Source organism: Crocodylus siamensis, chromosome 2 (assembly GCF_052110815.1).
Source record: "Crocodylus siamensis isolate JL-2025a chromosome 2, ASM5211081v1, whole genome shotgun sequence".
NCBI classification, from domain to species: Eukaryota; Metazoa; Chordata; order Crocodylia; family Crocodylidae; genus Crocodylus; species Crocodylus siamensis.
This window is the reverse complement of record NC_143396.1, coordinates 48,326,834-48,341,515: the sequence shown is the minus strand read 5'-3', so window position 1 is coordinate 48,341,515 and position 14,682 is coordinate 48,326,834. Positions and strand designations below refer to the sequence as shown.

The 14,682-nt window shown below is 45.8% G+C and overlaps 1 protein-coding gene across 4 annotated transcripts in view; it reads right to left on the bottom strand.

Moving 5' to 3' along the window:
- N4BP2 (NEDD4 binding protein 2) overlaps positions 1–14,682 on the bottom strand; it is a 67,605-nt gene that overhangs the window by 39,595 nt on the left and 13,328 nt on the right. For 3 of the 4 annotated variants that reach the window (XM_090035784.1, XM_090035786.1, XM_090035785.1), the window contains exon 4: positions 1,477–1,822. The exons of the other annotated variant lie outside the window; for it this stretch is intronic. In XM_090035784.1, the coding sequence (XP_089891910.1) occupies positions 1,477–1,705 (229 nt within the window). In that variant the 5' untranslated portion in view covers positions 1,706–1,822. The remainder of the gene's footprint in view (positions 1–1,476; positions 1,823–14,682) is intronic. 4 annotated transcript variants of the gene reach the window in all.

The following is a 14,682-nucleotide window of genomic DNA, read 5'->3' as shown; positions in this document are numbered from 1 at the left end:
ATACCAAAATTGTCTTGCAAAAGTGGTAAAAATGTGTCTGGGGGTCAGTACAGTCAAGGTCTTGGAACATATCCCTATTTGTTACATTGTGAAGTAGGTTCCCTTTATGCCAATTCGAGTTATGTGCTGTTTTACAGGAACACGTGTACCTCATAGAGCAAGGGAAACCCGTATTTAGCTTTTCCTCAGTCTATTACGTCAACTACTCAAAACAATAGTTTATGGGCTGATGTACTGATGTAGTGAAAATTCTAATATTATAAAAACCTTGTCTGTCAATAACGCTTTCTTTACTTGCACTCTGACTGGTTGCTTCGGCAGTCGAGTGCTCTGGACAGAAAGAGGCACATGGTGGAGCACCGCCATAACAGCAGGGACTGAGGGGCCGGAGCCAGCAGAGCTGGCCTTTGGAGGCAGAGGGGGATGATGGGGACCAGAGCGCCGCCATGATGGAGGGGACAGAGTGGGAGGAGAAGGCCAGTTCCCCCCCCCCTCCGCTCATTGGAACCAGGGGTCAGAGTGCCCACCACCCCCACAACAGCCAGAGGGGAGGGGGAGGCAGTGGGGGAAAGGGAAGGGAGGGAGGGGAGTTGGAAGGGTAGGGGGGTTACCGGTGACTGCACTCCACCACAACCACCACTCTGGTCACAGGCCCCGGCAGAGGGGGGAGGGGAGGGGGGGGAAGAGACAGGGAGCACCCATGGCCTTAGCTCAGGGGGACAGAAATGGCCCTGGCCCCAACCCAAAGCAGCAATGGGGAGGCAGGTAGCGGTTGCAGCCCTGGCCCAAGGTGGGGAAGCCAGATGCAGGCCTCTGTCCCCACCTGCCTCCCCCCCACCATCATTCTTGACGGACAACTTGCTAGTATCAAGTTAGCATTAAAATGCTAATTTCCCTATTTTAATCTGTTCATAGGAGGAAAATAAGAAAACCAAGCCAAAGACTATGACTATATGACGAAGATTGCAGAATGAAACTGCTAAAGAGAAACAAACACTTTTCTTATGAATGATTTTCTGTTCCTCTCCCATGTTACATGTTCCCTCAAAGTACTTAGCTAGGTCCACATGAAAAACACACTGCGTGCATCTACACGTCGCTGTATGGCAACGCTGCTACAGCACTGTGCTTTAGTATTTCCTTTTGGCACAGTAACAGCACTCTTACAGAATGTAATACAGGCTCTTACTGCGCCATGCACATGGCACATAGGTAAATTTTGCAGCTACGTCACTGTAGTGACACGCTATACTGGAGGAGTGTGCTGCTACAACAAAATAGCTGGTGATCATGTGTAGAGCTATGTCACCATAGGGCAAAGTGTATACGCACCCATTCAGTTAAAATGTATAGAGGAGTATAACAAAAAAGAAAATATATTTAAAAACAGGAAAGACTGGGGTGCTGTTATCTTTCAGATGGCAAAATTTTCTTATGGAATGCAACCACTTATACAACAAACAGCATTTAATTTACCTTTAAAATCACATTCAGAAAGAACCATATAAACCACAGTAGGTTCCAAGTCAGAAAACATTTCTGACACGCTGTTGAAGAGCTCTTCTTTATTGACACTGTACATTTCATGTGACATGGTTGTATCTCTTGATGATGGTTCCAGTCCCTCAACAGTATTGACAGTTCTATCAGAGTTCACAATTTTCCTCGAGGGACTTATACCAGGATTTTTTCGTTTCTTTGGCATTCTAAGACCAGCTGCCTTTTTGTTTTACTTTGCCCACAAGGTTGATTATGTCAAGTTCAGAGAAAACAAGATAATGCACTTTTCATATCTCCAATGCCCATATTAGCAGTAGCAGACCTAGAGGGAAAACAGTAGAGAAATATGCAAATGAGTTTCTATGAATTTCCTTTTAAATATATGCAAAGAAGATCTGAAGTTTTTTTTCTGAGAGTTGTTTTTCCTTCTTTCAAAGGGCCATAAAAAGCACATATACTTCTTTCTTTATAAATCAGATATTTAAGTCTTGTCTGAACAAACAAGTGACTATAATGATGTTACAGATGAAGAGCAAATGAAAAAGGAAGGAATATCACTCAAAGAATTTAAAACAGAAGTAAAAAATGTTTTTAGGCAGTGCAAAAACACCTGAAACCTCAACTTATTAGATGTTGGCATGGTGGGGCAGATGGCGGGGAGCCACAAGGGGCCCAATCCTTGTTGTGTCAATGAAGCCCCAGCCCCGCCCCTGCCATCCCACCCAAGGCACATGTCCTAAGCAAAATGCCTTCACACGCCATGCTCTATCACCTATGCAGGGGAAGGGGGTTGCCTACCCCTGGTTTAAAATACTTTTTTGTCAATACGTATCAGATTAATTCTGATGACTAGTTAATGTTTTGGGGAAATGCAATGTTTCCTGAAGACTGAGGACCTAGAGCCCTTAAATGAAGGTGCTAAAGATCATAGTAAACCCATCCAACATCTCCCAGAAGTCTTCTATCAAGACAAAAAAAAGAAATAGCATGTCTAAGTATTAAAATGAACAGAAGTTTGATAAAAAAATCTTTCAGAACTATATTTATCATAAAAAGTAGAAAAGGAGAGAGGGGCCATCCCCTTTTTCTAAGATCCTTCAAATGCCACTTTTACGGAATAAAATGTAATAGCACATTATAATTATTGTAATCACTGCATTAACTAACATAAACAAACATAGTGAGATCTGCCTCTTCATGATGAAAGAACTTCAGTTTCTGGTTTTCTTTTCAAGTTGACAGTAGCTGGTAACACTACAAACCTAGTACAAAGAACTGTGTACTAACCAGGATCCTGAAACAACTGGCTACAAATCTAAGAACCTTGGATTAATTACAGTGAACCATCACTAATCCATGATCATATGATCAGTGATTTTAAAATAAGTCTTTTTCCAATTAAAAAGAACTGTCCCAGTGATGGCCATCTTGATTGGTCCACCAACAATCTAGCAAACACACTTAATAATTTACTAGTACACTTGACTCTTTTCTCCCTGGGTCATCATCAGGGCATGTATGAGGATAGCATCATTTTTAGTACTACAGGATGGTAACAACCCCTATTATTGTTCAGTGATCTCTTCTGATTACTTGCAAACACACACAATTTTAAAGGTTCCAGAGGAACTGGTGGTTGCCCACTTGGGTTGTAGAAAGTTAAATACAAATACGGGATCATCAAGAATCTCAGAAAAAAATCCTGCCTCCCTATAAAAAATGAGGTGGAGCTCAGAGAGATTTAAAAAAGGAGTCTGAAACAAAGAGGATGTCAAGAAAGAGTGAAGCAGGTCATGAGACGAAAAAAATGCACAAAATCAGAAAGAGAGAGATACTTCACTTCCAAAAGTAAAGGAAGAATGGTAATGGATGAGAAATTGAAGAAAGCAAACGAAGAATCAGAGAAAGAAGTAAAATAGTTTCATAGCTTCTAGGGTCGGAAGGGACCTGAGCAGATCATCTAGTCCGACCCCCTGCCATGGCAGGAAAGAGTACTGGGGTCAAATGACCCCAGCAAGATGTTCATCTAACCTCCTCTTAAACACCCCCAGGGTAGGAGCCTGCACCACTTCTCTTGGAAGTTGGTTCCAGACCCTAGCCACCCTGACTGTGAAGCAGCACCTCCTGATACCTAACCTAAACCTACCCTCTGCCAGCTTGTGACCGTTAGTCCTGGTCACTCCTGGCGGTGCTCGGGGGAACAGTGACTCCCCCAACGCCTGCTGATCCTCCCTGACTAGTTTATAACAGGCCACAAGATCCCCCCTCAGCCTTCTCTTTTGGAGGCTGAACAGGTTCAGGTCCCGTAGCCTCTCCCCATAGGGCCTGCCCTGTTGTCCCCTGATCATATGAGTGGCCCTCCTCTGGACCCTCTCCATGCTGTCCACGTCCCTCTTGAAATGTGGTGCCCAGAACTGGACGCAATACTCCAGCTGTGGCCTGACCAGTGCCGCATAGAGGGGGAGGAGCACCTCTTTGGACCTGCTCGAGATGCATCTGTGGATGCATGCCAAGGTGCGGTTGGCCTTCCTTTACTGCCGGCCCATGTTCATCTTGGAGTCAATGACGACCCCCAGATCCCTTTCCGCCTCCGTGCTGACAAGAGGGGAGTTCCCTAACCTGTAGGTATGGTGCCGGTTGTTCCTCCCAAGGTGCTCAATGTAGGTGCTTGAACCACCTCCACTGGCAGACTGTTCCAGACCTTGGGGGCTCAGACAGTAAAGAAATTCTTCCTTATGTCCAGCCTGAAACCGTCTTGCAGGAGTTTGTGACCGTTTGACCTCGTCATCCCTTGGGGCGCTCTGGTGAACAAACGTTCCCCCAGATCCTGGTGGTCACCCCTGATAAACTTATAGGTGGCCATCAGATCACCCCTCAGCCTACGCTTTCCAGGCTAAAGAGTCCCATGTCTCTCAGCCTATCATCGTAAGATCTGTTTTCCTGACCTCTGATCATGCGCGTGGCTCTTCTCTGAACTCTCTCAAGCTTCTCCACTTCCTTTTTGAATTGTGGAGCCCAAAACTGGACGCAGTGCTCCAGCTGCGGCATCACCAAGGCCGAGTACAAGGGGAGAATGACGTCCCGAGATTTGCTCGAGAAGCATCTATGGATGCAAGCCAGCGTTTTGGTCGCTTTATTAGCCACAGCATCGCATTGCAGGTTCATGTTCATCTTGTGGTCAATGATGACCCCCAAGTCTCTTTCTTCTGTAGTGCTATCCAACGTAGCACTGCCAAGCCTATAAGAATGCTGCAGGTTTTTCCTCCCAAGGTGGAGAACCTTGCATTTTTCGGTGTTAAACATCATCAGGTTCTCATCCGCCCATTTGCTGAGCCTGTCCAGGTCAGCCTGGATCACCCGCCTATCTTCTGGCATGGATGCTTTGCCCCAAAGTTTGGTGTCATCGGCAAACTTGGCCAGTCCACTCCTGACTCCAATGTCCACATCATTAATGAAGATGTTGAACAGTATGGGTCCCAGGACAGAGCCTTGAGGGACCCCACTGGTCACAGGGCACCACGATGAGTGACTGCCATCAATTACAACCCTCTGGGTCCGACCACAGAGCCAATTTCCCAGCCAGCGGATCGTGGTGGAGCCAAGGCCACAACTGGCCAGTCTGGCCAAGAGGTGATCATGAGATACCAGATCAAAAGCTTTTTTGAAGTCAAGATATATGACATCAATCTCTTCTCCCTCGTCCAGGTGATAGGTCACCTGGTCATAGAAGGAAATGAGATTGGTCAAACAAGACCTACCCGCAACAAACCCATGCTGGCTATCCCTTAGGACGTTAGCCTGGGCCAGTCCATCAAGGATGGCCTCCTTAATAAACTTTTCTAAGACCTTCCCCAGGATAGAAGTCAGGCTAATGGGCCTGTAGTTAGCCAGATCCACTCTCCTCCCTTTCTTGAAGATAGGCACCACATTGGCCTTCTTCCAGTCTTCGGGCACTACACCAGAGCACCAGGAGTTTTCAAAGATCCGTGCCAGGGGCTGGGCTATGATGCTCGCCAGCTCCTTGAGTACCCTGGGGTGCAGATTGTCAGGGCCGGCTGACTTGAAGGTATCCAGCTTCTCAAGATGTTCCTTCACGAGGTCAGCATTTATGGAGGGTAGGGTATCCCCATCACCCAGATCTCCCTGTCCCATAGCAGGCATGGGTGTCCCATGGGACTGATGAAAGACTGACGCAAAGTACCTATTTAATAGGTTGGCTTTTTCCTGGGCGTCAGTTGTCAGTTGCCTCATCTGGTTTAGCAGGGGTCCAACGTTGCCCTTGCTTTTCCTCCGGCTCCCCATCTGAAAAAGGACTTTTTGTTGTCCTTGATGCTTGAAGCTAGTTGGAGTTCAGTTGCAGCCTTGGCTTTCCTGGTTTGCTCTCTGCAGGACTGGACCAGTGCAGAATAATCCTCCTTGGAGGTGAATCCCATCCTCCATCCTTTGTAGGCTTTCCTTTTTAGCCGTAGGAGGTCCGCTAGGTCCCTGGAGAGCCAGGAGGGCTGCTGTGCCTTCTTGCTGCCTTTCCTCCATGTTGGAATAGATTTAGCTTGTGCATTGAGGATCGCTTCCTTGAGAAGCAACCACTCTTCTTGAACTCCCATCACCCTGGGGTCATGGTCCCTAAGGGCCTGACTGACAAGCCTCTTGAGCTTGTCAAAGTCGGCTTTTCTGAAGTCAAGGACTTCTGTGTTGCTGACTGACTTGCCAGCTTTATGGTGGATGGTGAAGGTGATCAGCTTGTGGTTGTTGTCACCCAGCTTCCCATCGATCACTAGGTCGCCGATTAGGTCGTCCCCTGTAGCCAGTACCAGGTCGAGCAGCGCTTTGCCTCTCGTTGGCCCATAGACTTCTTGAGTCAGGTAGAGGTCATCCACGCATGAGAGAAAGCTTTGCGACGGCTCGGATTTTGCTGAGTGATCTTCCCACGAGATGTCCGGGTAACTGAAGTCACCCATGACAACCAAGGTCCTGGAGCAAGCGGCCTCAGTCAGTTCCCGGGCGAACTCCTGGTCAAGCTCAGGACTTTGAGTGGGAGGTCTGTAGTAGACTCCCACCGTTGTGTCCCCTGTGCTGTGTTCCCCAAGAATTTTTACCCAGAGGGTCTCTAGCTGTCCATGCTGGTCACCAACATCAGCTTGCAGGGACATGTAGCTTTCCTTCACATAGACAGCTACACCCCCACCCCTTTTGTCAACATGATCCCTCCTGTACAGGATATAGCCCTCTATACCCGTGGTCCAGTCATGGGTGGAGTCCCACCAGGTCTCCGTTATCCCAATGACATCATAATTCATTATCTTTCTTTTAGTTTTGAAGGATATTGATCTAAATTTGAAAGACTCCAGAATCTCTAGGTAGTAATTTATTTATATAATATGAAGTAGAATAAAAACGTTGGTCAAGGGCTTAGCAAATCATGCTACATATACAGGGGTTAAATCAGAAGGCAAGACTGATCTCACTTCACATTTTTTACAATATTAGAACTACAGAATATACAATTAAATTATTAGGTAACAGGTATAATAAGACAAGCAGAAGTTATTTTATAGGCATTGTATAATTAATTTATTAATCTTATTGCTGCAAGATGTTGTAGGGGCTGGTAGTTCAACCATGTTCGTAACAGTCGGATAAATTTATGCAGGATGGGCCTATCCTGCATAAACATGATAGCTGGGATGTATCCTCCATGTTAGGATTTCCTAGGCTCCTGAATGCTAGAAGCTGTAAAGGAAAATGTGAAGAGACAGATCAATCTTGATGGGCCCTATATTCGTACACCTCCTTCCCTCAGCATCTTACTGACACTGTCAAATATGGGATACTGGGCTCGACAGACGTGTGGTATGACCCAGTATAGCATTTAATCTTCTTGAGCTCCTTATCCACCAATTTGTCAAATTCCATATACTATTCAGCCCCTGAAAATGTTAGCAAAACTAATGTTACTTATAAAATGTGGAAAAAATTCAGGTATCTACAACTATCATACAAGGTTTTTTGGGTAAATGTGATATCTTTCATCAGACCAATTAAACAGTTGGAAGAAATTGTTCTTTGCAAACTTCCAGGCACAAACATCCTTCTTCAGGCATAGGGAGAATCTGCTGGTGACTCCAGATTACAGATAACCCTTCCTCTACAGCATTTCCTATTGGCTGGGATTAGACCGCCACTCATCATACTGACTGTTGTGAATCTCAGTCCTAGATGCCTAAATCTCTCCTTTTAAAATGCAAGGAACTTCCGCACTTAACTGCAAATTCCACTCCTGGAACCAGATACTTAACTTTAAGGCACGGGATTGCTCAGAGCCCATACACCTAAGTCCCTCTTTTAAATCTGACCCAGAGTGTATAGGGGCCTGTCTAGAACCCTAATAAACATTCACCATATATCTAGCTTCTCAGTAATTAAAACTTCTTTTTGGCAGAATTAGCTGATACAGAAAAAATTAAATACATTTCCAACAACCCTGATACACAGTGCCTGCACTTCAGTAATCAGAAATGCAGGTCAACCTTGGACAAGCACCTAGCTGACCCTAGCACTCTTTCCTGCCCAGGACAGGGGGTCACACTCAATGACCTACTGAGATCGCTTCTGACCCGAACATCTATGCATCTATGAACCTCATCTATACGTTCTGGGAAATATGGTATGAATCACCCTGTATTTAGCTTTCTGTATTAAGCTCTGGATGGGGTGCTTCTGTAGATTAAAATGGGACAGTAATATCATGGTGATTTAGACATAGTGATGGATAGGACTATGCTGAACCCATAGAAATGGAATTCCAGATAATTAGCCAGAGACTGTTATCTGCTCTGTAGTTCATGATTCGATACTAGGTACCTCTGTTGCACATGTATCCAATTAAAGTAAACCACTGCTTGCCTTTCATCAATGCTAAAGTGAATGTTCCTTTGTGGCACAGGTCTCAACTTTACTTTTTTTCCTCCTTCAAATGAGCTTTTCAAGGACAGGCATCTCTTAGTGTTAAAAATGCTCCCACGAGATCACTCAGCTATATAAGAGAGCACATGTAGAGAAGTCTACTTTTATGAAAATTACCTTTCAATGAGCTGATGAATGAAAGCTATTGAGAAAAATGGATTTTCATGGCTGAAAAAATTAGCTAGTAGTCTGAGCATCTCAGATGTTTTAAGGGCTGCAAATTTACTGACTGGATAGTACTGGATTATTGGATATGTGTGCGGGGCGAGGGCAGGCACCCTGGGTGCCAAACTTTGTTGCTATAGCACTGATTCAGTCAGCCATGAACATAAAGGACACTTCCAATTTTGGAGGCTGGTGCTTGAAACTGTTGTTTTATTTTGGTACTTGGAGATTTAACTTTGAACAGTGAAGATGGCAAAAGTTTTCTTGGGTCTCTCTGGTTTGCTTCTGCTATTACTGTCATTCTCACTATAGGAGTGAATCATGGTCTTGCCACAAGATGCAAAATAGTGGCAGCATTTGGGCTACCCTGGAGCAGACTTCTTAACTTGATCAGGACAAAGTATTTCATCCAGATTTTCTTGCTCAAAAACTCTGTTCAAAGTTGAACCTCAGCCTTTGCCTCTTAAAAACTACAATGCTGCAGTTCGATATTTACATATAGACACAGATGCTTCACTTCATAGTAAGAAAAGAAACCATGAGAGGGGCAAGAAGCAGCAGCTTTAGTTCCACCCTACAGTGCACATTGGTTACTGAAGCAACACCAATGGAGGGCTATGCTCAAAGTGGAGGAGTGAGGGGGCAAGTTGGGACCAGAAGTCAGGGCCATTTTCCTCAATCTGCTACCCAGTCTACGTCAGGATAGCACAACATGTTGCCACTTATTTGGCTCTTACTATTCACTGCTATAGTAAAAATGACAGTAATGGCAAAAGCAAACATGAGACCCCCCCCCAGAAAATGTATGTCACCTTAACTAGTCATGAAATATCTTTTCATATTGGTGTGCACAAAACACAGATGGCTTCCTCCATTAAACATGGCAAGATTCTACTCATGTACAAAGAGATACTGTCATAAACTTAAATGCTCTGCATGCAAATACATTGTTGATATACTCAACGTACAAGGAAGAAGTTTGCTAATTCTCTTTCCATTCATTTCAATAACTGCTGTTTCTTTCTTGCAAATGTATATAAATGCAAAGTTAAAACAGTTAAAAGCCACACTGATAAAACTTAAAAGAATAAAATGAAAGGAGAATGAGCCAGTGAACTCCTTTCTTCTTCACATCCCACATTCATGCTATTTATAACTAATATGCATTTTGAAAATGTAGAGGAAAACCAACTAAGCAGTTAAGAAAACTGCCTTGTTCCATTACCAAACACATTTCCATCCTGCCCTCTGAAACATCAGATTGTGCCTCAGAAGCTTTATGCAGCCTCATTTTACAAGCGTTGCATTCTACACTACTTATTTGCCAAGACACCATCTTAACAACTTTTCATTGCACACACAATGATAATGATTCTTCAGAAGCAAAGGGAGCTAAAGGAAACACTTTGTACCTGGTAAAAAACTTGCTGAAATGGCTCTAGGACCACAGGTCCCTGGTGGTCACCTACCATCCCACGTTACAACAGATCAGAAGAATCACCAAACAACTACAGCCTCTGCTCAACAAAGATCAGATCTTGAGAGAAATATTCCCAGCCTCTCCACTCATGGCTTTCAGACAGCCCCCTAACCTTGCCCAACACATCACTGCCCAACAGATATCAAGTAGAACACAACCTGGCCTTGGCAAATAATACTTAACCTGTCAGCACATCTCCACTGCCACTATTATCAACACCCCCCCCAATAAAAACCCCCATCAGAATCCATGGTTCCTACACAATCCTTCCTAAAATATGATATACCTGATCCAATGCACCAAGTGCCCTCATGGCAACTATGTGGGTAAAATTAAACAGCAATTAGGCACCACGAAACTGCAAAAAGGGAACCAACCAAAGCAGCAACTCTTACAGAAAAAATATAAAGGACTGCCGGGGGCGGGGGTGTTGGAAGACGAAGGAAAAGGGGCAGGAGACCTCTCCCATGGTGTGGGTTAAGGTGGGGACAGCCTGCCATAACAACAAGCAGAAAAGCCCTGAGAAAAGGGTAAACTTACCCGTTGTAGAAACAGGCAAGCCAAACAAGCCGTGGAGGGAAGGAACGCCCACATAGTTCATCGGTTGCTTTTATCTGTGGCTAAGACTGGCGAGGCAAGATGATGTCATTGAAAATGCTGCCCAGCAAAGATAAAAGCCAGTGGTGGAGAAACAGCTGGGGGAACAAGCTGTGGGGCTGTTCCCTGAAACGGACGAGGACCTCCCAGCAAAGGGGAGGAGAAGCCAAAGAGGGACCCAACAGAGGGGTCTGAAATTTAATTAAAGGAGACGCCACCCTGGACAACAAGAGAGCTGGGCCGAGGGGAAGGTGTCGAGGGACGGCAAGGTTGAACGCAGGGTATGTGAGTGGGGGTGGGCTGAGGCCCATCCCTGGAATTTTAGTTAATTATTTTACTTTTGATCTGTTCAAAGCCTAGGGCAAGGGAGGAGGGCCAAAAGTGACACTCAAAGGGCAAAGGAAGCTGGGACCACTGCAGAGATCCCAGCACTGCAGACGACCCGACAAATCATTAGGGTCGTCTCACCACCCTTAATACATGCAAGCACAGTGGAAAACTGGGGCCGGAGCAGCAAAGAAGTGACGGAGGTGATGATGCAAGGGATCAGGCAGACCATCAACTTGCTGTCCCAAGAGGCTGGTGCATGGCTGGGGTGTAGGGGAGGCAGAGCCCCAAGAGCATCCACTGGTGACAACGCCTGGCACAGGCACCACTACAAGAGGGTGCCCCACTACTGAATGAAAGAACCAAGATGTGGCAGGCAAGTATCGGGGCATCCCAAGGGGAAAGCGAGACCCAGCATTGCAGCTGCAGGAGCAGCCCCTGTGGCAACCCCAGGGAGCCCACTCCAGTGCCACCAGAGAGAGACTCCACAAGGCCAGGCGGGTACAAGGACAGGGACACAGACACACCACTAGAAGCACATTTTTCACAAAACAACCACTCCCTCTCTGATCTTTCTACCCTCCCACTCAAAGGAAATCTACCCAACACCTTTAAAAGACAAACTTGGGAACAAAAATTGGTAAGCTGGCTGGACACTAAGAGCCAAGAACTAAACACTGATATCAGGTTTATGGCACACTGTATTTTATACAACATCTTTCCACACATGATAGGTGAGAATGACCCTCTTCCTTTTCAATAGGCCTTGATCTCCCAGTAATCAGCCTCTTTTCTTCTGCTAATTGCGTGTCTGCTACCCCTAAGAATTTCTCTCACCCTCTCCTGGTTTTTATAATGCTGTGCCTGGCTTCCTGTGGTCAGAGATCTGAGAAAGAATGTCTTACATCTGAAAGCTTATCTAACTTTATCTCAACTACATAGGAGAAAGAAGATACTAAAGCATAAGGACAAGTAGACTAAGAAAAGTCACAAAACTAGGGCTATTCAAGAGAATTTTAGTGGGACTGAATAACAGTATGAGGGAGAAAAGACAAAATGGATAACGGAATATCACAAGGGTTTGAGGCGGGAGAGATTAAAGAAAAATGCTGGGAACCAAAATAACTGAAAAATGGGGAAGCAAAGACATATTCTAAAGTTAAAAGCAAAAGGTAAGGGAGTTGGGGACGGGTATAGATACAGTGTAACATGGGAAGAGATTGGGGAGAGGTCTGAAATATAGCTCTGCACTAACCCCTCCAGCAAACAGTATCTAACAGTAATAAATTACCATGACTCACCTAGTAGGAGTCAGGAACCTCCCAGGAAGGAAGGAGTTCACTGTTCATGTGGGAAAGAATTACACATTCCTTTCCATCTGAAGGTTAGGGTGAATCCATATTTCAGGAAAGTAAAGGGGATAAAAATAAGGATCATTTGAGGATCCAAGTGAGAAGGAAACTGGACTGGGTAGATAAGGGAGGGGGAGGAGCAGGGGCTTTAGTAAATAATTTTAGGGCAAAAATGTATAAAAGAATACACAGGGACCAAAGAGTATTTCAGACATTAAAATAGACCAAACATAATCCTGACATGCTTTGTTTGTATTTCCTTATAATATACAGAGGTGAAGGCAGTTCTACCTAATATATATATTATTCACCAGCCAATATGCCAGTGTCCCTAGACAAACTTTTGAATATTAGCATATACAAACATTATATTGATAGTACAGCTGGTAAGTTATAAACAACTGTTGCATTTTATTTCCTTTGTAATTATGTAATAATTCCAGCCTCATGCAATTCCTGTGTATTACTCCAGTGTTAGAGTTTTGTTTTGCTTGAATAAAAGAAGTTAATTTTTACCTTCCATTAATAAAAGTTCAAAGCACACAAAATAATGTACATCAAGGGGCTAGAACTTAACTGCTAAAATTCAGTTAAAGGCACTAAACAATATGTGCCAAATAAACATAACACAAGTTTACATACTTTTCTATTCCTCTTAACCACCTGTTTATTTTAAATTATAATTCTAAAATATTACAGATGACTAAGTGTTATAGCTTGGGCAGAGTCAGTGGGCTCTATTAGACAAGGAAGTGATTCTGGAATAAGACAGGTATACCTTTAAAACACAGCTGTCCAACTGGCAGCCCAAGAGGAGTTAATGTACAGCCCCTGAACTCCCAGTTGGTCACCAGTCCCCTTATCATTCCAGCTGCTGCAGCTAGGTCTCTAGATTTCCTGCCACTCCCATAGGAGCAGCTGAGGTGAGGGACACCCATACACGCTGGGAGAGGGGGGCTGTGGAGCCCACACACAATACAATGCCCACCAGCACAGTACAGTGGTAGAGGGGGGGACCTACCTGCTCATGTGATGTGTGAGACAGGCTGCATCCTGGCAGTTTCTCACTCATATTAGTCTAACTCCCAGGGCACACAGCCCCTGCTGGCATGGTGTATACAGTGTGCAGCCTCCAGCCTCTTAGAAGCCATGAAGCCCACATTTAAAACTCTAGAGAAATTCAAGAAAAACCCTTGGTGTGGACACACATGTGCTGGGAAGACTGCTTATACAAGGAGTTCATCTGGAATAACTACAGTGAAACAGACAAAAAAACCCACTCTAATATGGTTTCAAACATGTTAGTCTAGATTTTAATACAGGGTTTTAATCATGTTAATCAGGGTTTTAAATCCAGGGGTGTCCAACCTTTTTGAATGTGGGGGTCGGATCATGAACTTTTTATCATCCAGTGGGCTGGCAAGCCATATTCAAACACCCTCTGTCCTGGGCCAGAGAGACTCTGCCTGTTTAGCCCTACTGCACCTGCCTGTTACTCCAAGGTTCATGGTAGCTGCTGGTGGGCAGGGCCAGGAGGGACCCATTCTTCATCCAGCCAGCTACTGCCCCAAAGACTGAAGGGGAGAAATAAATAGCTCCACACCTCCATCCCTCAAGCAGCACAGCCCCACGAGCCAGTGCTGCCTGACAGGGGCTGGAGCGAGATGGCTGCTGCACCACAGCCCCGCACCTGCCCATCCACACGGCCCCACTCACTGTGGTGCCTGGCCGCCCGCACACGCAGTCCCAGTGGCCTCAGAGCTGTGAGCCGGGAGCATGGGGTCTGGCAGACAACGGCTCCCGTCACCTTGCCCTGCAGAGGTCATGCCAGGACACCACCTGCTGAGGCCCACCCCCCCGTACTGTCTTCCCATGTGCTGCTGGGGATGGGAAGAGGCCAGCCAGGTCAGCACCAGCCAGCAGAAGTGGCGGTGGAGCCATGTGCCACTCAGGACTGACCAGTGCAGGCAAGGGAAAAATGCAGCTGATTCCTGCCACTCCGGCCAGGCTCGTCCCGCCCCAAGCGGCACATGGCTCCACTGCCACTTCTGCTGGCCAGTGCAGACCTGGCCAGGGTCCTCCCATCCCCAGCCAGTTGCAGGAAGCCAGCTTCAGCTGCATGCTGCCCTGGATGGGACGGACCCAGCTGGGTCAGCACCAGCTAGGAAAAGTGGCATGCAGCTGAAGTCAGCTCCTCACGTGCTGCTGGGAACAGAAGGAGCCTGGCTGGATCTGCACCAGCCAGCAGAAGCAGCAGTGGAGCTATGTGCCACTCAGGATGAGACGAGTCCGGCTGGA